This window comes from Colossoma macropomum, unplaced genomic scaffold (assembly GCF_904425465.1).
Source record: "Colossoma macropomum unplaced genomic scaffold, Colossoma_macropomum, whole genome shotgun sequence".
NCBI lineage: Eukaryota > Metazoa > Chordata > Actinopteri > Characiformes > Serrasalmidae > Colossoma > Colossoma macropomum.
The window spans coordinates 2,370,084-2,393,522 of NW_023494785.1; the positions used below are offsets into that span (position 1 = coordinate 2,370,084).

General features: G+C 39.8%; 1 protein-coding gene across 1 annotated transcript; it reads left to right on the top strand.

Annotated features, from left to right (window-relative positions):
• Positions 1-8,091: 8,091 nt before the first annotated feature.
• Positions 8,092-23,439, top strand: LOC118812905 (butyrophilin-like protein 2). Its single transcript, XM_036578016.1, has 7 exons — positions 8,092-8,326; positions 12,534-12,866; positions 16,298-16,693; positions 18,950-18,961; positions 22,079-22,090; positions 23,277-23,288; positions 23,435-23,439. The coding sequence occupies exons 1-7, from the start codon at positions 8,092-8,094 to the stop codon at positions 23,437-23,439; spliced, it is 1,005 nt and encodes a 334-aa protein (XP_036433909.1).

The following is a 23,439-nucleotide window of genomic DNA, read 5'->3' on the forward strand; positions in this document are numbered from 1 at the left end:
TCAGGCATAACATTATGACCTTGTTTCTACACTCATTGTCCATTTTATCAGCTCCACTTACTATATAGGTGCACTTTGTAGTTCTACAGTTACAGACTGTAGTCCATCTGTTTCTCTGATACTTTGTTAGCCCCCTTTTACCCTGTTCTTCAGTGGTCAGGACCCCCATGGACCCTCACAGAGCAGGTACTATTTGGGTGGTGGATCATTCTCAGCACTGCAGTAACACTGACGTGGTGGTGGTGTGTTAGTGTGTGTTGGGCTGGTCTGAGTGGATCAGACACAGCAGTGCTGCTGGGGTTTTTAAACACTGTGTCCACTCACTGTCCACTCTATTAAACACTCCTACCATGTCAGTCCACCTTGTAGAGCACTGCTGTGTCTGATCCACTCAGACCAGCGCAACACACACTAACACACCACCACCATCAGTGTTACTGCAGTGCTGAGAATGATCCACCACCCAAATAGTACCTGCTCATAATGTTATGCCTGATCGGTGTACATATATATGTATAACAACTCCTCACATTTTTCAGGGTTTGAGGGTTTCAAGTTCATACTTGTTACTATATGCTCACCTACAATTATGATGAGACAGTGTGAGTGGGAGAGAGAGAGGAAGGTTGTTGAGCCAGATTTTTGTGTTCTACATGCACCAGTGATGTAAACGTGCAGTAAACTGCAGCAGTGAAGTCTGGGCATGTAATGTAATGAGAAGCTCGGTTCGTTATCTTCACATGCCAAACCTGCAGTAGAAACCTGGGTGTGATCTTAGACTCTGAGCTCTGTTTTATCTGCATGTAAACGCGGTCACTAAAAAAGAGAAAACCACTAAAGATCACTCTTTTCTCTCTCAGAGTGATGCAGAGAAACTTGATACTGCATTGGTTCAGCAGAGTTGATCACTTTAATGATCTTCTTACTGGAGAAAACAGTCCATCCTCTAGAACCTGTACAGGACACAGCAGCACGGATCCTCACAGCACCAACACAGAGAGCTCATATCACCCCGTTTACACACTGCACTGACCGCCTGCTGCTGGTTTTTAAAGCTCTAAATGACCCTAAAGCTCCTGAATGTCTGTCTGTTTATGATCTTAGATCTGCAGATTCTGACCTTCTGAACACCTTCAGTAAAACACAGAAAACGTGGAGAGACTCTTTCAGTTATTCTGCTTCTAAACTGTGGAGCTCAGTTCAGCTTTTATTAGACAGTCAAGATCAGAGCGCTCACTTTATTAAACATCTGAGAATGTATCTCTTTAAATTAGTGCTTAACTAAAACTCTACGGCTCTTTGGCGTTTATCTGTTTAATCTGATGTGTCATTGAGTGTTTACGTGCACTTAATAATCCGACAACTGCAGAAAATCAGATTTTGTCAGTAATCCGATCAACACATTTACATGCACTTGAATAATCAGATAATGAGGAAACTCCAGGTTTATATGAGACAGACAGTAATCAGATTTCTGCTTTACAACCAGCCAATAAACTCACAGAAGAAGACGTAACATAAATCTCAAACTTCATGCTGTGGCTTTTTTTTTAAACATTGCGCCACTTTACCTGAAAATATGAACATACATCATCTAGAAGATGAAGAATATTTAAATCCTTCATCTCGTTGAGAATGTAGTTGGTTTCAGTGTCGCTAAAGTGTTTAGCTGCGTCTTGTGGCGACGCTGCTCGCTTATTTCCAGTACCGCCGTCTGTTTTCACACATGTGCAAACTGAGAAAGAAATCAGAGTAAGAGTTTACAGCACTGAGAAATCTGATTACTGAGCTAAAATCCAGCCTCTTTATCAGTGTGTACATGACCGTTTGAATAATCAGATAACTGCAGAAATCTGATTATGATCAGATTACTGAGTGCATGTAAACACACTCATTATCTTATACAATTTTAAATTAATACTCAGTTTCTTCTAATACTGTTAAGCTTTATCATCTGTCTGTAAGGCACTTTGAACTGCCATTTGCATGAATGTTATAATTATTATCAATAATATGAGTATAGCTGTGATGCTTCAGCCTGTGTTGTGGCACTTTGAACTTATCTAAAACGTAAGTGATTTTACTGCATCATTTTAAATTAAATGGCCACCAAATGACCAGGTCAAGCAATCAAAGTGCTCATAAATTCATATTAAATGTACTACGATATGGTCACTTCCAAGAAAATAGGCAAAAAAAGTATCAATCCAGAGTGTCACATATTCACCTCCAGAAAACAAAGTATTTTAATGAGTATTAGGCTACAACCTGAAGGTTTCAGCTTAAACACAGCTACGATAACATGTGCAGCATGAATGGCAAGTTCAGGATTGTAGAACAAACTGTAACAGCTCTTCAGATGACAGACGTAGGCTATGCTCTAATATACTGAGGTATGGTGAGCCTTTTGCTAGAGGTGTGATCATGTGACTCAGGTTTTTTTCCTACTGAAAGTTTGCCAACTCCATAGGGTTTCATTTCAATCATTTCCTCATAAGGCTGTTCCTTCTGAACATGTTGCAGATTGTAGAACAGATTCAGAAACGAGGACTTCACACAGTTCTGCAAGGATTTTGAGTTTTGCTTGGAGTTTTGAGAATTTAAAGCAGCTGCAGAGGAGAAGGTGCATCATGGCCGAAAAAGTAAGTGTGAAAAAATCAACATCTCTCTCTTTATTCTTCTCCCTGTCTCCCTCATTTCTAAAGTTTTAGGTAAGCATAGTTAATTTAATATATTGCTGCTGACGGTACAAAACCACATATCTCCAAAATGGTAACTTTACAGGAGAAGGAAAAAATATACTTTACTTTTATTGTAAATCAATGGAACCAGACTTTAATTTTGGGTCATTTTGGGTCGTTTCTTTTGGTCCGTTCATCATGAAATTGACACACAATTTAAAGGAGAACAGGCATTTTCAAATTATGACAAAAACTGAAAAACAACAAAAATGGAGATGAAGGTTTTATTCCGACAGCAGCGATATGTTACAATTTGCCTTTGGTTTGAACTGTTTATAATTGAAATATTGTCCTTTATCTTTCTTTCAGAAAACAGCTGGCAAAGAACTGGGTAAGTGACATGAGAAACTGTCTGTGGTTTTCAGTTCCAGTTCTCGGGACTGTGTTCACTGCATTTGTGTGTTTTCTTGTGTTATGACTAGAGATTCATAGATATCATTTTTCAGACTGAGCACATTACATACCATCAGTGTCCAAAGAAAAACAAGCATCTCCAAACTGGTACCTTTACAGGAGAGGATGCCAGTAGGAAGTTAATGATAGGCAATGTAAAGATATTTCATTCCAAGTCATTTTAGAGCATTGGTATTGATATTGGAAGAAATTTTCATGTGACGTAAAGGACAGCCACTGTGTCCAAATGATGGAGAATGGAGACAACAATATATTTATTACTCGCGATACCCGAGTCTGATGCCATACAGAGTAAACTAATTAGAATGAAGTAGAATGAAGTACAGCCTCTACAGATGCTCTGCCTATGAACAATTATCTATAAAGCTGCTTCATTCAAAACACCACCGAGTACTGAGCAAACATGCTGAGAAACTGAGCAGCTTTGCTATCTTGTACCACACTGAGCACTGAAGCCAAAGCCAGGCGGTGAAGTTCACAGTAGAACAATACGGTCTCTCTATGACCTATTTTATCAAATAAAATATCACAGTGTTAATGTTTATTCCTCACAATTAGATTTAGCCAAACAGAGTAAAATGGGCACAGATGGACTTTGGTAGCAAATTTCAACTTTTTTCACCTCTGTTTTGCTAGCCTACGTGTCTCCACTCATATTGAGAAAGCGGTTGTGTTTGTATGTGTTTAAAACAGGCTAAAACCACCCAGTGTAGGTCTAGTGGGAATCTGCCAAGAAAAAATGACCAATGGTTTACGTCACACAGCATCAGTTGGTATTGGTGCATTTTCTTGAGGTTGAGTTTGAGTAAATGAGCACAGTATCAGCCTGATACTCAATACCAGTATCGGTATTGATGCAGTCCTAGTTACAGTGCAGTCTAGGGTCAGAACAGAAAATGAGAGTGGGCTTTAGGAGTGTTGCCTGGCCTGGAGTTCTACAGATATAGCCTTGAATATTTTTTAACCAGCCCTGAACCTTGTAACGCTAACATTTTGCACGCTTCACTCCAACTGGTTTACTCTCTAATCATCCAAGAATTCATTCAGAGCTGCATTCACCTCAAACCCAGAGAGAGAGAGAGAGAGAGAGAGAGAACACTATGTGATCTTTCTAAGCATGGCAAGTTATCCAGTTCAGTTCGAATTTAAGCTTTATGGCAATTTGCATCCAAGCCACTAATGATTCAGTCTAGACCTACAGTGGCAACAAAAATCTCTTAAAGAGCACGAGGAAGACAAGTAAGGCAGCCAACAGCTCTGAACCTGTCTTACACTTCTGATTTAGATTTTATTCATCCAACTTCTTGAATTGCTAGTAGATTGCATGAACATGCAAAAATAATGGGCCAAGCGCAAAATGGCAAAACATTACGCTTAATTACAAATCATTAGTCAGTAAATTAGCAAGAATTAAAAATTAAGCCAAATGATTCACTTTGACTTCTTTAAAGGTTGAAGTTTAGTGTGTAGATAATCTGCAGACAATCTTTTATACAAAGAAGAGTCAGTATTGATCCACTCAGCACTGACGGCTTCAAACGGCTGAAAAACACTGCTAAGCTAATTTGTGTTTAATTTGTGAACAAATATTATATTTATGGTTTAAATCTGGACTCTGACCAGCACAAAACCATCACTTAAAACCATTAGGATTTTGGGCTTGGCCCATTGTTCTGCACAGGAGTGTACAAGTAGGAGAGAGGGGTCTTCTTACAGCACCTTTCTTAGGTAACCTGTTTTAACATGGCTGATCATACTGGAACACCACACGACCTGCTCTGCCTGTATGAACCAGAGAAAACAAACGTGCTTTGTTCTTAGAAGCGAACTTCCTTCTTGGTAAAGTTCGATAGTCTTCCCATGTAGCAGGGATTGTTCCCATAGTTTAGCCTAATGTTATAATCTATATCGAACCAAAAAGGGTTTTCTGTTGTAACAAGCCTGACATCAAAACAACAGAAGAACCCTTTTTGGTGCTATATAGAACCCTTTTCAATAAGGTTCTATATAGCACCATCTATAGCACATTTTCCATCAATCTGAAGAACATGGTTCCATATACAACCATTTTCTATACTAAACAGCCCTTAAAGAACCATCATTTGTAAGTGTTTAGGGTGTTACTGGGTGGTTGCTATGGTGTCCTATATGGTATCCTAAATAGTTGCTAGGTGATTGCTGCCCTAAGTGGGTACTATGGTGTTGCTAGGAGGTTGCTATGTTGTCCGAATGGTTGCCAAGTTGTTGCCAAATAGTTACTATATTATCCTAGTTGAAGAACACTACACTAACTACCAGTTCTGTTACGTCAGCTAAAAGATGCCCATATTGGCTACCACTGCGCTAGAGCGATCATGACCTTGATGCCCAGGAGGCGCCCAGGAGAGGGAGGACCACCCTACCCACCCAAAGAGAACAAAGCCGGTTATGTTCCTCAAAGGAGAACTTCTTAGTAATGCCAAATAACTTGAGCCTAAAGTCCAGATGTAAGGACGAATGTAAAGACCTGAGGCTCGGACAAGTTCACTATAGGACTGTTTTGGCCTTATCCAGATTTTTTAAATGTGCAGTTTTTACTTTCCTACATAATTATTTGCATCTCTTGTAAACAAAATCCTTAAAAAAAACAAGAGAAAAGAAGAATGAACACACTGCTTGTAGCAGAAAGTACATATGTGTCAAGACCTGAGATGTTCCCCAGTATTGCTGTTCTTAAAGTCCTCTCCACATTTCCTCTCTCTCCACATCAACCACATCTTCTAGACGTCTCCTCTCCAGTGTCCCGCTAAGAGAGCAACATTTTCTACCGATTCTTTAAAATGCTGAGTAGTCATTCAGTACAACTGTTATTAAAACCAAACTAGAAACAATATTTTAAATATAAAAGGCTAAAGCAAACCATTATGTCTGGGTTTTTTAGGTTTGATTAATATTGTACCATTACTTTATAGCTTCAAAATAAATGTTTATTTGTGACAGAAAATGCAGAAAATGATGTGATAAAGCTGCAACTCAAAACACTGTACTGTAATGCTGGAAGTAGAAGCTCCTCAATAATATAAAGAATAGAGCAGTTTTGGTGTGTAATAACAGTAATAATCGTAATAATAATCATTTTATAATAGTGTGGTAAACATCAATTCTTAACAATGTTAATTTAATCAAAATTCAGTCTTTGAAGTTGTTTGGTACGCAGGATTCAGAGCAGCAGAAAACATTTTTATTTTCACTTAGTAAACCAACACCTGCTTCCTTCCAGCAACTCCCGACTTAATAGGCGTTTTTCACGCACGGAGGAGGGGTCAAGTTCCAGTGTTGTAGTTAGCTAGTTAACACTAGCTACCTTACTTAATGTCACAGACAGGATGAGTAATGTTAGCAGGTTTCAGCATTTAGAGATCTTCAAATATGTGTCTGTTTAAGAAGTAAATAAACGCTCTCTAACATGAATTATTGTGTTAAATTATATCCTTCTCAGTGTCCAGTGCTGTAGATAGGAAATCCATGTAAGGCCTCGGTGTTACCAGTCCTCAAAGAAAAGCGAGGAACCACAGAGAGTAGAGGTCCAAAGACTTCAAAGAAGTTTGAAGGAGTTGAACCAGTCCATTGTTACAACATTGCAGTTTCACGAACCCATTTTAATTTATGCAATTAGATTTACTGTTTTATGAGCTGATTCACTGTTAGGTTCATACTCTATGTATCACATATAGCCACACATCTTTCCCATAACCACCTGCCATCATCTGGGTCACAGAAGTTCTTTGATGCCAGTCAAAACATGAAAACTCAACACATATGACTGTTCGGTAACACTTTACTGTAGGGTGTTGTTCATAAGGCTACATGACACCTATATAAGGTTGTCATTACAACTGACAAAACCCTACATAACTGTTTATAAATGCTTGTTCCAATAAGCCTCATTATTTATAAAGGTTACATTTGCCAATTTTGATGAAATTCAGCTAAAGTAGCCTTTATGACAGATGAAGCCTGTTGTAATAAGCATTTATGTAGGGTAATGTCAGTTGTAATGACAACCATATATAGGTGTCATGTAGCCTTATGAACAGCACCCTACAGTAAAGTGTTACCGACTGGTCAAATGTAGTACAAACCTAAACGAAAATAAACAAAAGTGTAGAAATTAAAATGTGAGCTGAATACAGTGGTTGTTTTTGAAATGTAAGGGTATATTTTAATAACAGCATTTCACACATAATGTAAGTAATGGTTGCCTCATATATACACTGTATATGCGCGTCCTCCTTGGCTTGTTCTTCCTCCTCTATCCCCGACATATCCTGTTCCACCACCCCCTCCTCCTCATTAGTAGAGTCTCCCTCACTCTGCTATACACAGACCCCCTTGCTCGTTGACTCCAACTGAAATGACATGGTACTGCACCCATTTTCACCCATGTCTTTCCCTTCAGTGTAACGCAGATGTCCGACGGGTTGATATGAGCGCTGCACACCTACGTGCTGTTTCAAATTACTTTGAATTTTATCGCAATTAACCATTTCTTTCTGAGCTCATCATCAGATGGAAATGAATGAAAACTCAAAAGCGGAAATGATTTTACACAGAACTTTCCAATTCGGAAATGTCGACCCCAGAAACGAGAGAAAGGCTCATCAAGACTTTTCAGTCCTGCAGCTTTAAATATTGGGATTTCCACATACAAAACCAAGACTGCTTTAGGCTTGTTTTGACTTTTTATACTGCCATTTGACTGAGTAAGTGTATCTTCAGTAAATTGATGACTGACACACACATTTCTGACTTTCTATTTTCAGAGTTTGGATTCTCCACCCAACCAGATCACTATTTCTCAGATATTCCTCACCGTTTTACACTTAATGCTTGGGCTAGTGCTGGTGATGATGCCACTCTGCCCTGTTACATTGTTCCTGAAACCAGTGCTGTTGCCATGGAGATCAGGTGGTTTAAAGGGACAGACTGCATTTACCTGTACCAGAATGGTCAGGTGACAGAGGGGAGGGGCTACGAGGGCAGAGTGAGTGTGTTCACAGACGAGCTGGAGAATGGAAACGTATCTCTGAAGCTAAAGGATGTCCAGGAGTCAGATGGAGGAGAATACAGGTGTGAGGTGACTTGTGGAAAAGAGAAGATAGAAAACAGCATAGTTCACCTGCATATATCAGGTAATTATTGATGAATTATGTAGTTGTGTTATAACTGAAGTTTTGGGGGGGGCATGGTTGGAACCCTTCATTGCTGAAATCCTTCTTCCTATTTAACGCCCTATAAAGTCACATCCTCACCTCCGCTCCTGTGACGAAGGGTTTGCAATCCCCACCACCACCCCATCTCCTCCCTGTTCCTCGGTCCTGCATCAGTCCTGCTACAGCTATGGGGTGTCTGGTCTTCTAGCTACAGGCAGAAGCTGTCCAGAACTCCAGCCCAAGTTCTCAGAGTTCTCCCCCTCCCTCAATCAGTCTTCCCTCATACTACCACCGCCATGTTGAAGGCATGGTCTGAACTCACAAGTGATTTCAAACTATTGAACGGTAGTGTACATACAGATAAAAGGACATGCAAACATACGGATTTACTAAAGTTATTTAAATGCACTCATGTTGTACGAAGAGCCCTGTTGAAATCCAGCGCTCAGCAGCCCTGGACACTCAATTTTTTATATTTTCAGATCACAGTTAACATCTATTCATTTGTATTCATCAAAGCATTTATAATAACCCACAACAACAACCAGTTTAACTAACTAAATAATCAAAATTTAGAAACAAATCAGTAATTAATTGAATGCTGAAGTAATGCTAGTAAAAGTACGTAAAGTTTTCATCCTTCGTCAGCTTGCATGACTGTACAAACCCTGTTATAGTGCTGTGATAAATTATAACAATGCTTTATTTCTGTGGTAACTGTGTTGACTGATATTGCATTATTCCAGAATTGTGAGCTTGTAACACACCCATACTGAACTGCACTCCTCTATGTGTCATTTTTACATTCCTCGTTCCTCCCATAGACTCCCATTCATTTTTAACAATGCTAAGAGCAACCACTTGGCAACCCTCTAAAAACCAAACATTAAACACTGCACACTCCATGGCAATATCCTAGCAACATCTTAACAACGAACCTTTATATAATAGCAACCACCAAGAAGCTTAAGCTGCACAAACACTCTGCTTTTTCTTCAGGAAGTGCACTATTCTTCTTATTCCTCTTTTTCTTATTTTTCCTATGAATTTTTATCTGCTTTTTCCGAGATATCAAGATACACCATTCCAAGTCTGGAATGGCAACAGCCTAGCAACACTTTAGCAACCACCTGGGATACCATAGCAACCACCATGTACACCAAAGCAACTGCCTAGCAACATCTTAGCAACTGCCTAGAATACCAAAACTCCTGGGATACCATAGCAACCACCTAGCAACTATCTGAGATACCATAGCAACCAGCATGGATACCAAAGCAACTGCCTTGCAACACCTTAGCAACCACCTGGGGTGCCATAGCATCTGCCTAAAAACACCTCAGCAACCACCCGTGAGACCACAGCAACCTCCTAGCAACACCCTAGCAACCGTGTAAAATACCATTGCAATTGCCTGGTAACACCTTAGCAATGGTTCTCAAACGGCTTAAGCTACGCAGTCACTCTGCATTTTCTTCAGTTAATGCACTGTTCTAGTTCGTGATTTTCGGATATCGACACCGTTCCAACGTCTGATCAGGAATGGCGAACTTGCATACAGCTTTTTGATCTAACATACGTTTTATGTACAATCTTTGTTAAATTACGTTTTTTTTTCTCCATAGGAATAAATGTGGCAAAAAGTTCTACATCCATCTACTGTACTTCTGCTCAACCAAAAGACATTGTTTCACATATACTATCTCAGGGCAAACCCCCAAGCACGAATTCAATGTTGTTCTGACCCGCACTCGTCTGTTTGTCTTTTTTTCCCCTAACCTCTCATTTCCCCTATAGATTCCCATTCATTTTTCCCCCCACACAAGCCCAATTAATTCTTTGCCTGACAGCCACCAAACTGCATGCTGTCACTCAGGACAGGTGCCCAAACTCTAATCCACAGCCATACTGACCCACACTCCTCTATGTATCGTTTTTTCAACCCTAGTTCCTCCCATAGAGTTCCATTCATTTCCACCACCAACCAATGATGGCAGTACACTGTAACTGGTAGAAGCAAGGACTTTGAAACCAACCCCTTTGTGGGAATACTCACCACATTAGCGCAGGGAGGAGCCTCCAGGGGTCAGCAGTGGTGGACGAAGTACACAAATCATGTACTTGAGTTAAAGTAGAGATACTCAAGGTAAAATATTACTCCAGTAAAAGTAGAAGTTCCTCCCTTTAGACCTCCACTTGAGTAAAAGTACAAAAGTATTTGCCTTCAAATGTACTTAAGTAACAAAAATGAAAGTACTAAAACATTAATTAACTTAATTCAACTTAGTTACAAGTTTAAGTTTAATAAAAACTTTAAACTCAGATTCACAAATGAGTTTCCTTTACTAAACTGCATCTGTAGGTCTCTGTTCATAAACATAAACTAGACAAAACTAATTTACTATAAAATGAAATGTGTTTGTATAAATTCAGAATAAAGACACGTCAGTCACAACTGCATATGAGTACATATTTCTATATTGTGGTCTGTTTACACAAAGTTAGGTTAGTTCATCATTTATGTTGAATAGACTCTCCCATAATTTTACACTGCTGCACTGGGTCGGTATGACCAACAGGTCAAAACAAGCTCAAAACAAAGTGCGCTGTGCCCTGATTGGTGTTCTTGCTTCACACTTCTTTCGTTTAGACATGTTACGTTTTTATACACACATAAACCAAAAGGAGCGACAGATTTCTCATAATGTAGTGGAGCAAAAATTGAGATATTTGACTTTGAAATGTAGTGGAGTGAAAGTAAAAAGTCACCCAAAATGGAAAAACTTCAGTAAAGTACAGATACACGAAAAAACGACTTAAGTACAGCAACGAGTTACATTTACTTAGTTACTGTTCACCACTTTGGGGTCGGCACATGAGTCTGTGTGGACATAGAATGTGACCAGTACCTTCACAATACAAGCCTCTCCTCTGGTGACAGGCACAAAGAATCACTGCGTGGGTTCATCTCGAATGTTGGTGATACAGATCTCATGTTTTCTTCAGGGAACCATAGTCTGCTGTTTGACAGCTCCTCTACATGTCTTGCGGTTACGGGTGAGTTAGTCCAAGCAGATAAAGTGATAAGCTGATCTAGACTCAATTTTTGCCTCTACAGGCCAGTTCCGTTAGAATGTCGGGGTTGAGACCTGGGCGGAACATAACTAACAAAGCTAGCTCATTCCACCTGCTACTAGCTACCAGTGTGTGACATTCCAGCACATAGTCAGACACAGAATGATTTCCTTGATGCAATGTAGTGAGGAGTTCAGCACGAATTTTACCCTCGTAAAGATGGTCAAAAACCGTACTGAAGTTCTTCTAAAATTGCTCTTATGATAGATTTTGAACCTTGGGCCGTGAGATCACAAAAGATATTTTTGCCTGATCTGTACTCGTTAAAAAAATGAAGCACTGGAGCAAAAATCCTCAGCATTTATCAGGATGGCGATCAAACTCATCAGGTTTCTTCACTGAAAAGGTAACACTAGAAACTTCGGTGTGGGGATGTTAACTGTTGTTTCCGGAGCAGCAGCAGTTCTCAAATGTTGTAACTGGGCAGTGAGGTCTTTAACATTGTTAACCAGCTGTAGTAACTGGGCCTGTTGGTCAGTCCACTGATGTGCTAAAGTCTCCAGAGAATGAGTTAACCCTGACAATGCCTATTGATGTTGTCCTCACAGATTACTTTGATTAACAGTGGCCTTCTGGATATCATCTAAATCCACTGTCTGCATGGGTGACGAGGTATTCTGTAACATGACAGAAGCTCACAGATAAAATGAGGAAAGTAGGTCTTACTAGTTAGAACCTGATCCAAACTCATAGTTAGAAAACAGGCACAGGTGAAATCCAAAACAAGACAAAAACACAGAGGGACAAACATAACAGAAACAGGTAAACATGATCCAAAAGGGCAAAGCAAGAAGGCAAAGACTAAACTAAAGCCTGGGATTTAAATACTGTCCATGACCAGCCATATGACAAAGAAGACAGGTGTAGTATATTAGTATTCAGGAAAAGGGGAGCGGCGATTGGCTGTGGATGGTGGTGTGACAGCCAAGTGATCATCGAGGGAGTTCTGGGAAGTGGAGTTTTGCAAAGAGTCAGTTCTGGAGAGATGCATGACACTAAGCTTTATCTGACTTTGCATGCACATTAAATGTCCTTCATTTTTTCTTCACAGAAATTGAAGATTTGATATGGCACAGACCCTCAGCCTCCCCTGTTCAGGCCTTGGCTTATCGCCGGTTTAACACAGTCCGTGCTAACGCTGGGGACACTGTCCGCCTGCCCTGTCGCCTCGCACCTGAAATCAGTGCAGCGGCCAGAGAGATCCGGTGGTTTAAGGGGACGGACTGTATTGAAGTGTATCAAAGAAGCTATGAACAAACATCGTCTGTGAGAGATGTGTCTCTGACACTGAGAGATGTTAAAGTCACAGATTCTGGACAATACAGGTGTGAAATGCTTGGAGAGAAGAAAGAGGAGATCTCAGTTATTCATCTGCACGTGTCCGGTGAGTACTACGTACCTGCTGTATATAAAATATACAGCGACTGACCACTTCATTAAATCCACCTCCTTGTATGAGTCTGATCCACTCAGACCAGCGCAACACATACTAACACACCACCACCATGTCAGTGTTACTGCAGTGCTGAGAATGACCCACCACCCAAAATCACCAACAACACAGCAAGAGTTAAGTGTAATGTGTGACTAGATGTCAGAGTGAAGAAGCAAACTTGAAACCTCCTCCTTGTGTTTTAATTACAGTGCTGTGAAAAAGTATTTACTTTTACAGAATCGCATGTTTATCACAGTGAATGCCTTTAAATATTTAAATAATATGTAATATTAGACAAAGAGAACCTTATTAAACACATAGATTTTTATTTATATTTTATTTATTGTGAAAACCTAGTTGTCCTTTTAAAGGGGAGTTCCAGTGAAAGTGTACTGTGGTTTGAATATTTTTCAAAATTTCTGCATAATTAATTGATTAAGATGTAAACAGAGTCATTCAGAGTGGTTTGGTGTGAAACGCTCTGTTCTAGAGAAACTTACCGAGTCAGAACTGTTCACAGTGGTGGTGATAGGAACCAGACGTCCACCTCTAAAAGCTCCCTCACCGATAGTTACTACATGAAATGGTTATGAATTCACTGCCTGACGCCTAAGGCATTGTTTTATGATAACTTTAAGAAGGATTTGGTCTACAGTATATTATTAAATATCCATGTGCAAGGCAAAATAGTCCGCATTCCACACTATTTTCCCATCATCAACATTCCATATAAACTCAGAAGACTCGTGTAGGTTCACTAGTGGTTCTGGATAGTAAATAAAATGAATGTCTATATTTGTGTTGTAGTCATGGCGACCCCTGGTTCCTATCACCACCACTGTAAAGGCATCTGAACCATTTCACACCAAACCACTCTGAATCACTCTGTTTACATCTCAGGCACTGAATTATGCAGAAATATTGAGAAATCAGTGGATTTCTACTACAATCTTTTAATGATGATTGGTACTGCTTGTTTAAACTGATTTTAAAAAAATGATTTAAAACATTTTAAAAATATTAATTTGGTCGAAGCACTTTTATACAAACTTTCTTTAAAAGCCACAGCTTGAAACTGAACCACCCAGGTGGTCACAAACAGTGGAAACACCATTTTAAAGATGCTTTAATTGCAGTGAAAGGTGAGGAAACAGTTGTAAGCATTTTGTCCAGTAACACTGCAGAGCCTCAGTCTGCATTTGGCACACATGATGGAGGTCTGTCCAGCGGAGCGCATTCGGCATCAGCCCTTCTCTGACAGGACGGGGAAGTGGTCAATCCTGTCGTATCTCATGTCATCTGTTTTCTTCTATTGAGAAGCGTTTCACTTCACCAGTGGGTTGGGCAACAGCGTCAGGAATTTACCAAGATGACCATTTCGATGTCTGCCCATTTAACCACAGTAAGCTGTGCTTCACTGTCAATGTGGAAGTCACAGCTCCCTGTTCCTCTTCTGAGGAGACCACAATCGTCTTACCGTCTACAAGCCATCAAGCTTTTTTCTTACGTTGTCATAGCAGAAAACCCAGTGGTTGAAACATTAAGCCTATTCGTTAAGTTCCCCATTAGGACAGTAGCGTTTTCCTTGCTCAGGTAAGCCAGGTAAGTTTTTTTCATCAGGGTTGGGAGTACAGATTGTATGTGTTGTGGTACAGATTGTGATTACCTGTTAATAAACGTAATCTGTAACCTAGTCCAAATGACTACTGTAATAAAGCAATCTGTTAAAGTTTCTTCATAGTTACTATAATTAAATGAAGACAAGAGAAAAGCAATTTCAGCAAGATGACTAAATTAACACAAGCAAAACAGGAACAATGTGTTGTTTTATGAGAATAAAATATATATCAGGAGTGCACGACTCTGGTCCTGGAGGGCTCGTGCTAGTTGCCCTACTTGGACACCCCACCCAAAGCTGGCGGTTAACAGAGTTGAAGCAGGTGTGTTTCAGCAGGTAAATCACTAAACTGTGCTGGACACTGGCGCTCCAGGACCAGAGATGTGCACCCCATTATCTCTAATAGGTGACCTATGACAAGTTGTCTGTGATTTATATAAAAATCAGAAGGTCAGTCTGGTAGACATCTGGTAGACCCCACTCTAAAAGGGGTCATTTTAAAAATGCTGACTGCACATCAATTGCATTCTATTTGCTAACAAAGCCTGCACTGGCTCATAAGGCTTCATACTGGTGTCAGGCTTGGACTTTGATGATCTCTGTTTGAGATGCAATTTAATGATGGTCCCTACTCTCTAATCTTTCAGCGGTAATAAGTATGTAATGACATCACTTACCCTGTATCTGCCAGCTTTCCTAACATTTAGCTAGAATTTATGTTGCTAGTGCTGTGACACTGTAACCAGTTTCAGCTTTAAACCATACTGTCATGTGACAGTACAGCAGATGTCCCCTTATATTAACATATAACTTTTATAACATTAATTAAATGTGTTGCATTTAATTAATTAAATCCAAAGCAATGTCTATATTACCACTGCATTATAACACAGTACCTACATAATAACTAAGTAATTACATGAGGCAAAACTGATACACATGTGTAACTACATAGGCTGTACTTCTGTAATCCATCAGTGACACTAACTAAATCATCAGTAGTTATATTGTTGTTGCATATATGTTATTCCTTTGTAACTACACAGTTATTAGAGACACTTAATATAAAGTGGCGTATTTTGATAGGACTGTTTCTTTCCAAATACAGTATTCAACATTGTTTTGATAACTTTTTATGCAAGATGTGAAATACAGGGGAACCTGGGGGGTAGTGGACTGGGACCTCGTAATTAACCTTTTGGACACCCCCAAAGGTCTCAAAACAAAATTCTGGGGGTCCATGAAAATAAACTCATTATGATGTTATACTTTCTTATGCAAAAAAAGATGCTCAAATACAGATTCAGTGAAGCTCATTGTTTAGCTGTTAGTAATCTTCTGGTGTTCTTAACTAACTAGAGCTGCAGTACTGCTCTGCCTCAGGGTGGCGCTGTAGCAGACTTGTTCAACCAAGCTATGCTCCTTCATAGCTTAACAATGGTAACTACGCCCGGGACACCTCTGGGAAACTTTACAGTGTGCCACAGCATATTTGTACTTCTAAAAACAAGCCCAATTTCCCAAGAGACTGGAATTGTAACTCATCTTTCAAACCGAAGACCAAAGAAGATCTCAGTTAATGTGAGGAAGAGCGCACTACCAAACTAGAACAGAGCATTTCCAGAAGAACTGTTAAACCAAACATTTTGATGCCACTGAAGCTAGCATTGGCTGGAGTAGCCAGCCAACATCGGACCCCCCCATTCCAGGGGGTATTTCGCACACTGTTAGTAAGTAATCTAATCTTTGTTCTCCTTCTCAGAGTTTAAACTGGTCTTCGATTCAAAAGATGTTGGAAAGCTGTCTTACGTTCGACCTCTGGGATACAAAGACAGGAAGAGGAGCCTCCCGGATTTTAATCATCATTCTTTTTTTGGTGATGCCATCCTGCCCTGTTACCTCTCTCCTGAAACCAGTGCTGTTGCCATGGAGATCAGGTGGTTTAAAGGGACAGACTGCATTTACCTGTACCAGAATGGTCAGGTGACAGAGGGGAGGGGCTACGAGGGCAGAGTGAGCATGACGGACGAGCTGCCGAGAGGAAACGTGTCTCTAAGGCTGATAGATGCTCAAAAGTCAGACAGTGGAAAATACAGCTGTGAGGTCACTCATGGAGAGTACAAGGTGAAGACGAACGTAGTTCATCTGACCATATCAGGTACTGAAAACATACTCCTGTTATCATGATGCAGGTTTCATATAGTTTTATTATAGAACAAGTCATTGTAGAATTAATGTTAATATTTTTAGTTAGTGTTTTAGTTTTAAGTGATTGTATAGAATGCAATACTAACGTGATTTTTCAAAAAAGGACAGTTTCTGTTTAGTGTTAAATTATTTTCAGCTCTAGTTTTTGTATGTATCTCACTGCAATGCAGTTTAGTTTTCACTCTTGTTGCAGTGAACTTTTTAGTTTCGATTTTGATTTTTTTAATGAGTATGCTTTTTCATTGCTAGTTTTTGTATTACTAATAGTTTATGTGTAATAACCCTGATTTCCTCCTTATTGATTTTTTGTGAGACTTTAGAGATGGTGTTTTAAAAATGGCAGTCGTCTGACTCCAGTGACACTGCTTGACGATTCTGCGATGACTGCATTTGACTAATCAGTGGTTTTGCACACAGGCCAGTTTAAGAGGAGCCTGACCCCTTCCTATTTCTCCCATTATATCAAAAACATACATCATCTAAACCGCTTATCCTTCTGGGTCACTGGAGCCTATCCCAGCTGTCATTGGGCAGAAGGCAGGATACACCCTGGACAGGTCACCAGTCCATCGCAGGGCAGACAGACAGACAGACATACACATTCACTCACAGCTAGGGGCAATTTAGCGTGTCCAATTAGCTTAACAGTATGTTTTTGGACTGTGGGAGGAAACCGGAGTACCCGGAGGAAACCCACGCAGACACGGGGAGAACAGGAAAACTCCACACAGAAACGACCCCGGTTGCCCGGCTGGGAATCGAACCCAGGCCATTCTCGCTGTGAGACAAAAGCACTACCCACTGCGCCACTATGCTGCCCTATATATATCAAAAACATGACAGCAAAAAGCCAGAGGGCGTCTGCGAAAAAGTACTCAGTGAATGGAGCTAAATAAAATAATAACAATAACAATAATAATAATAATAGTTATTTATTTATTAATAAATAAATACATAATGTTCCTAAAAAGCTGTGCAGGAACATTCTTTAATTTTGGAAAGTAGAAGAATACATTTAAAAAATCGTAGAAAACCTATGAGCATTTTGCTTTTTTTCCATTAGCATTTCTCTTACCATTACTGATCCTGAGTGCTGATTGGTTAGCATTACTGCTACCAAGTGCTGATTGGTTAGCATTACTGCTACTGAGTGCTGATTGGTTAGCATTACTGCTACTGAGCACTGATTGGTTAGCATTACTGCTGCTGGGTGCTGATTGGTTAGCATTACTGCTACTGAATGCTGATTACATGAGCATCTGTGCTCAGAAAATTAGTGTATTTTTCCCATATAAAAATGACAAATCTTTTATAAACTATGCAGAAAAGCTCTGTGGGAGCCCATTCATTTTGTTGCTCAGGTGCGCCCTCTGACAAACCCGAAAGATATTAGTGGGCGTTAATTCTCACATTCTTGGTTTGCGTTACCAGCTCCAGTGCAATGATAATAGTCGACGCTGTCAAAAGTTGACATGAGATTCTTGCAGGTTCATCTTCTCACATGTAGAACTGTAAATGCTCAAGCATAAAAATAGTTCTTTGAGTGTATCTGGGTCTATCATTGTGGTTGGTATAGTATAGTGCCTTCTATGCTGTACTCTGGGTTTAATTAATAATTTGGGTAAGTACCCTACACTATACCAAGCCCTTGGGCAAGACTCCTAACACTACCTTCGCCTGTGTAAAATGATCAAAATTGTAAATCGCTCTGGATATGAGCGTCTGCAAAATGGCTGAAATGTAAATATATTGTCTTTACTAATGAACCTGCTACACAGGCCAGCGTCATATAAGCATGTAAGTTCTGCTCATGAGAGTTTAGGCTTAAACTCGTGAGGTTTCTATGATTTTTAAATATATTCTTCTACTTTCCAAAATTAAACAGCGGCACCTATTTTCGTTACATCCTTACTTACGTTAGGCGCATGGTATGGGCGGTTTGACCCTCTCAAAGTTGAAATGAGACCTACACTACTGCTTGAATTTTGCTTGAACTGAAGTTTCATTTTGGGTGGGCCTATAACAAATGTGCTGCCACTGGCCCTATCGTTAGGAAAATTTGAGTGTGAGAGGAGTTCCCCGGGAGAGAAGAAAAAAAATGAATAATCACCACTTGATCATTAATTATTCATTTTTAGATGTGTATAGTAACATTTGAACATTGAGAATTTCACTAACTGCACATTGTTGTTTTTTTTTACCACAGCCTCTTATTCACGTGAGTTTTCTATTTCTACTCTCTGGACACTTTTCACACTGTACACGCTCTCTTTTGAGATGTTTAGAAATTGCTTCTTTATACAGAAAACCTTTAGTCACATTTACATTAAGGTGTATTTCACACACATGATTTGATGTGATTTTTCAGAGTAGCATTCAAGGAATTAAATTAATTATTAGATTGTTTATCAATATTCCACCATAAACTCCTGCACTGACCTCAAACATTTTCATACTAACAATAACACAGGAGGAAATCATGGAGCTGTAAAGGAGCATAAGTGAAACTCATAAAGCCTATATTTCACAAAGCAGGACTTCTCAGTTAGCCAGATAACTTAAAGGTGGAGTAAGTGACGTTAATCCAATACACCTTTTATCAAATTTTGCCAATACCTCTTCACGGTCTGCCAGCTCTCCATTCTGTTGAAATCCGGTGTTTGTACACAGCCCTGCCTCTGTAAATAGGGAAATAAACAAAGTACCTCGGGCTGAGCCACACAACACTATTCCAGCAAATCAGCAAGAGGGGGCGCTTGTGCTCATGCACGGGATGGGGGAAGGGGAGGGGCTATGTGCTGAACTCCATGGATTGTCAAGAAGGAGAGCTGGCCGAGAAACAGCCAAAGAGGAGACAATCTGAAGAGCCAAGATTGCGAGAGAAGTTCTTAGATCAGGCCAAGGCATTTCAGTGGTGGAGAGCTGACAAGGTTAAAGTCAACTTCCTGTTTGCCAGCTTTTTGTTCAAATTTTTCCGTTCTACATTAAATGATGCAGCAGCTTTATTCTGGTCCCTGAGTCTCCTGCACCATTTACAGGAAAATTCAAACAAGAAGCTGGCAAATAAGAAGCTGACTTTAGCTTCACCGAGAGTCAAAAGACATTAAAAGGGATGAGGAGGCTGCTGAATCACAAGGTCAGTTTTGTTTTGTCCCATTTGCTAAAGTTTTTGATAGCCAATCCCAGCTGGGTACCTTCACAGCAGCAACTACAGCAATAGCTCTTTAACCCACAACCTACACTGTATTTCCAAACGTATTCACTCACCCATCCAAATAATTGAATTCAGGTGTTCCAATGACTTCCATGGCCACAGGTGTATAAACCAAGCACCTAGGCCTGCAGACTGCTTCTACAGACATTAGTGAAAGAATGGGTCTCAGGAGCTCAGAGAATTCCAGCGTGGTACAGTGATCGGATGCCACCTGTGCAACAAGTCCAGTTGTGAAATTTCCTCACTACTAAATATTCCACAGTCAACTGTCAGTGGTATTATAACAAAGTGGAAGCGATTGGGAACGACAGCAACTCAGCCACGAAGTGGTCGGCCACGTAAAATGACAGAGCGGGGTCGGCGGATGCTGAGGCATGTAGTGCACAGAGGTCACCAACTTTCTGCAGAGTCAATCACTACAGACCTCCAAACTTCATGTGGCCTTCAGATCAGCTCAAGAACAGCGTAGAGAGCTTCATGGAATGGGTTTCCATGGCCGAGCAGCTGCATCCAAGCCTTGCATCACCAAGCACAATGCAAAGTGTCGAATGCAGTGGTGTAAAGCGCCGCCACTGGACTGTAGAGCAGTGAAGACGTGTTCTCTGGAGTGACCAATCACGCTTCTCCGTCTGGCAATCCAATGGACAAGTCTGGGTTTGGCGGTTGCCAGGAGACGGTACTTGTCTGACTGCATTGTGCCGAGTGTAAAGTTTGGTGGGGGAGATTATCGTGTGGGGATGTTTTTCAGGAGTTGGGCTCGGCCCCTTAGTTCCAGTGAAAGGGGCTCTTAATGCTTCAGCAGACCAAGAGATTTTGGACAATTTCATGCTCCCAACCTTGTGGGAACAGTTTGGGGACGGCCCCTTCCTGTTCCAATATGACTGTGCACCAGTGCACAAAGCAGCTCCATAAAGACATGGATGAGCGAGTTTGGTGTGGAAGAACGTGACTGACCTCAACCCGATAGAACACCTTTGGGATGAATCAATCTCCGCGACTGCGAGCCAGGCCTTTTCGTCCAACATCAGTGTCTGACCTCACAAATGTGCTTCTGGAAGAATGGTCAAAAATTCCCATAAACACTCCTACACCTTGTGGACAGCCTTCCCAGAAGAGTTGAAGCTGTTTTAGCAGCAAAGGGTGGGCCGACACCATATTAAACCCTATGGATTAAGAATGGGATGTCACTGAAGTTCATATGCGTGTGAAGGCAGACGAGACAATACTTTTGGAATATGGTGTAGCTAACATTAGTTATGCTACTTGCTGTGTCATTGTTCTTTCTACTGTTATATCATAGTATTTGTCTGTACAAAGGGTGTAATGGCCATGAAGACTGAAAAACAAGTTTGCTAGCCCAGTGTCATTCGCCTTGGCAATGCACATCCATGAATTTGGGGGGGCGGAGCTTCTAAAGGAGCACTAAAGGGAGGGGTGTTTTGCTGTTAAGTTCAAATATCAACAGTCTTTTTCCAGAATCGCTGACTCCACCTTTAGTCCCAAAGTTAAGGATTGTCCATAAGAATGTCCCTCAGTTCTTTTTCTATTGGACAGGCTTGACATTAGGCTTATCACACGAAACTGAGAAATCCTAGGGATATTTCACAAAGCAAGATTTCTCGGTTTGGCCAGATGACTTAGGTCTGAAATAAAGACTGCCCAATAGGAAAAGAGCCAAGGGATATTCCTGTTGGACAATCCTCAACTTTGGGTAAGTTATCTGGCTAACTCAGAAATCTTGCTTTGTGAAATACCCCACTGTTATTTATTTTTTTATCCAATTATTTGCTAGCTTAAGTGGCTTTTACAGCAGGACATAAAGTTTTGTAAAAAGACACAAACTTGTAAACATATTTATAAGATTTAAGAAAATCAGATCACTTCGCGTCACTCCTACACTATGAAATCAATAAAAAATACATTCAATACTCATCTATCCTTAACAAAATGAAATAAAATAAAAAACAATAAAGGAAATAGCCTTTCAGTTTACCTGAAGAGAATAAATAATCAGTAATCATCGACTAACTATTTGATTATTCTTTTGTTAAATGTGTATAATAAGATGTATTTGAACATGAAGAATCTCAGTAATTGCACTTTTTTTGTTTTATTCCACAGAGACTCATTCAGGTGAGTATTACATTTCTACTCCATCCTTCGTGCAACGGAGGCTGGTCTTATGTGGTGTTTTCTCCTTGATGCAGCATGCAATGTACCACAGTACATAACACACATAATAATATATATATATCAGGCATAACATTATGACCACCTCCTTGTTTCTACGCTCATTATCCATTTTATCAGCTCCACTTACTATATAAGTGTATCATTCTAAGCACAACACACACTAACACACCACCACCACGTCAGTGTTACTGCAGTGCTGAGAATGACCCACCACCCAAATAGTAGCTGCTCTGTGAGGGTCCATGGGGGTCCTGACCACTGAAGAACAGGGTAAAAGGGGGCTAACAAAGTATGCAGAGAAACAGATGGACTACAGTCTGTAACTGTAGAACTACAAAGTGCACCTATATAGTAAGTGGAGCTGATAAAATGGATAATGAGCGTAGAAACAAGGAGGTGGTCATAATGTTATGCCTGATCAGTTTTTATAAGTTAGAGATGAAGAAGAAAAAAATTCTGTGAAATTGTAAAATGAAAGTGTAATTTTGCAGATGATGCAGTTCCGTCAGCATTTTTTATTTCATTATTATTGATGTTTAATGTGTATAATAAGATGTTTTCTTTTGAACATGAAGAATCTCACTAACTTCACGTCATCTATTCTTTTGTTCTTCAGGAATTTTGCCATGTGAGTATTAAATTTCCACTGAAATCTCTTCACACTAATTACTCTCTCTTTTCAGAAAGATGTTTATAAATTGCTTCTTTATATGGAAAACCTCCATAGTCACATTTATATTAAATTTATTTTCATACATTTATATTAAAGCCTCTGCACCATGATTTGTCCTTCACTGACCCCAGATATCCTCATACTGACATCATCACTGTGGAGGGCACAACAACAACAACAACAACGACAACAACACCAACAATAACAATAATATCAATGATGTTTGCAGCAATTAATTCTGTTTAGTAAAATGTTGCTGAACCGCTATGATGATGAAATAAAAAATATATTAGACTTATTTATGAAGAGAATTCTTACAAAAAGTTATTATTACAAAAAAAATTTACCAGCTGATGATTATTTGACTATTATAGTTAAATGTGTATAATAGGATGTTGAATTTAAAGTGAAAATTCTGAGTAAACTCACTTTATCTGTTGTGTTATTTCACAGGGCGTCCGACAGGTCAGTATTATAGCTCTCTTTTCTGAACACATTTCACACTGAACAATCTCCCTTTTAATAAAGATGGGTATAAATTGCTTCTTTATACAGAAAAACACTTTTATATTATGGGCTCTTTTATACACCATGATTTGCTGTGTTTTTAGAATGA

Coding starts and splice junctions, on each gene's coding strand:
- LOC118812905 (XM_036578016.1), top strand. CDS start 8,092: ATGGAGATCAGGTGGTTTAAAGGGACAGACTGCATTTACCTGTACCAG. Junction 8,327..12,533: donor AGTTCACCTGCATATATCAG/GTAATTATTGAT, acceptor TTTTCTTCACAG/AAATTGAAGATTTGATATGG. Junction 12,867..16,297: donor TATTCATCTGCACGTGTCCG/GTGAGTACTACG, acceptor TCTCCTTCTCAG/AGTTTAAACTGGTCTTCGAT.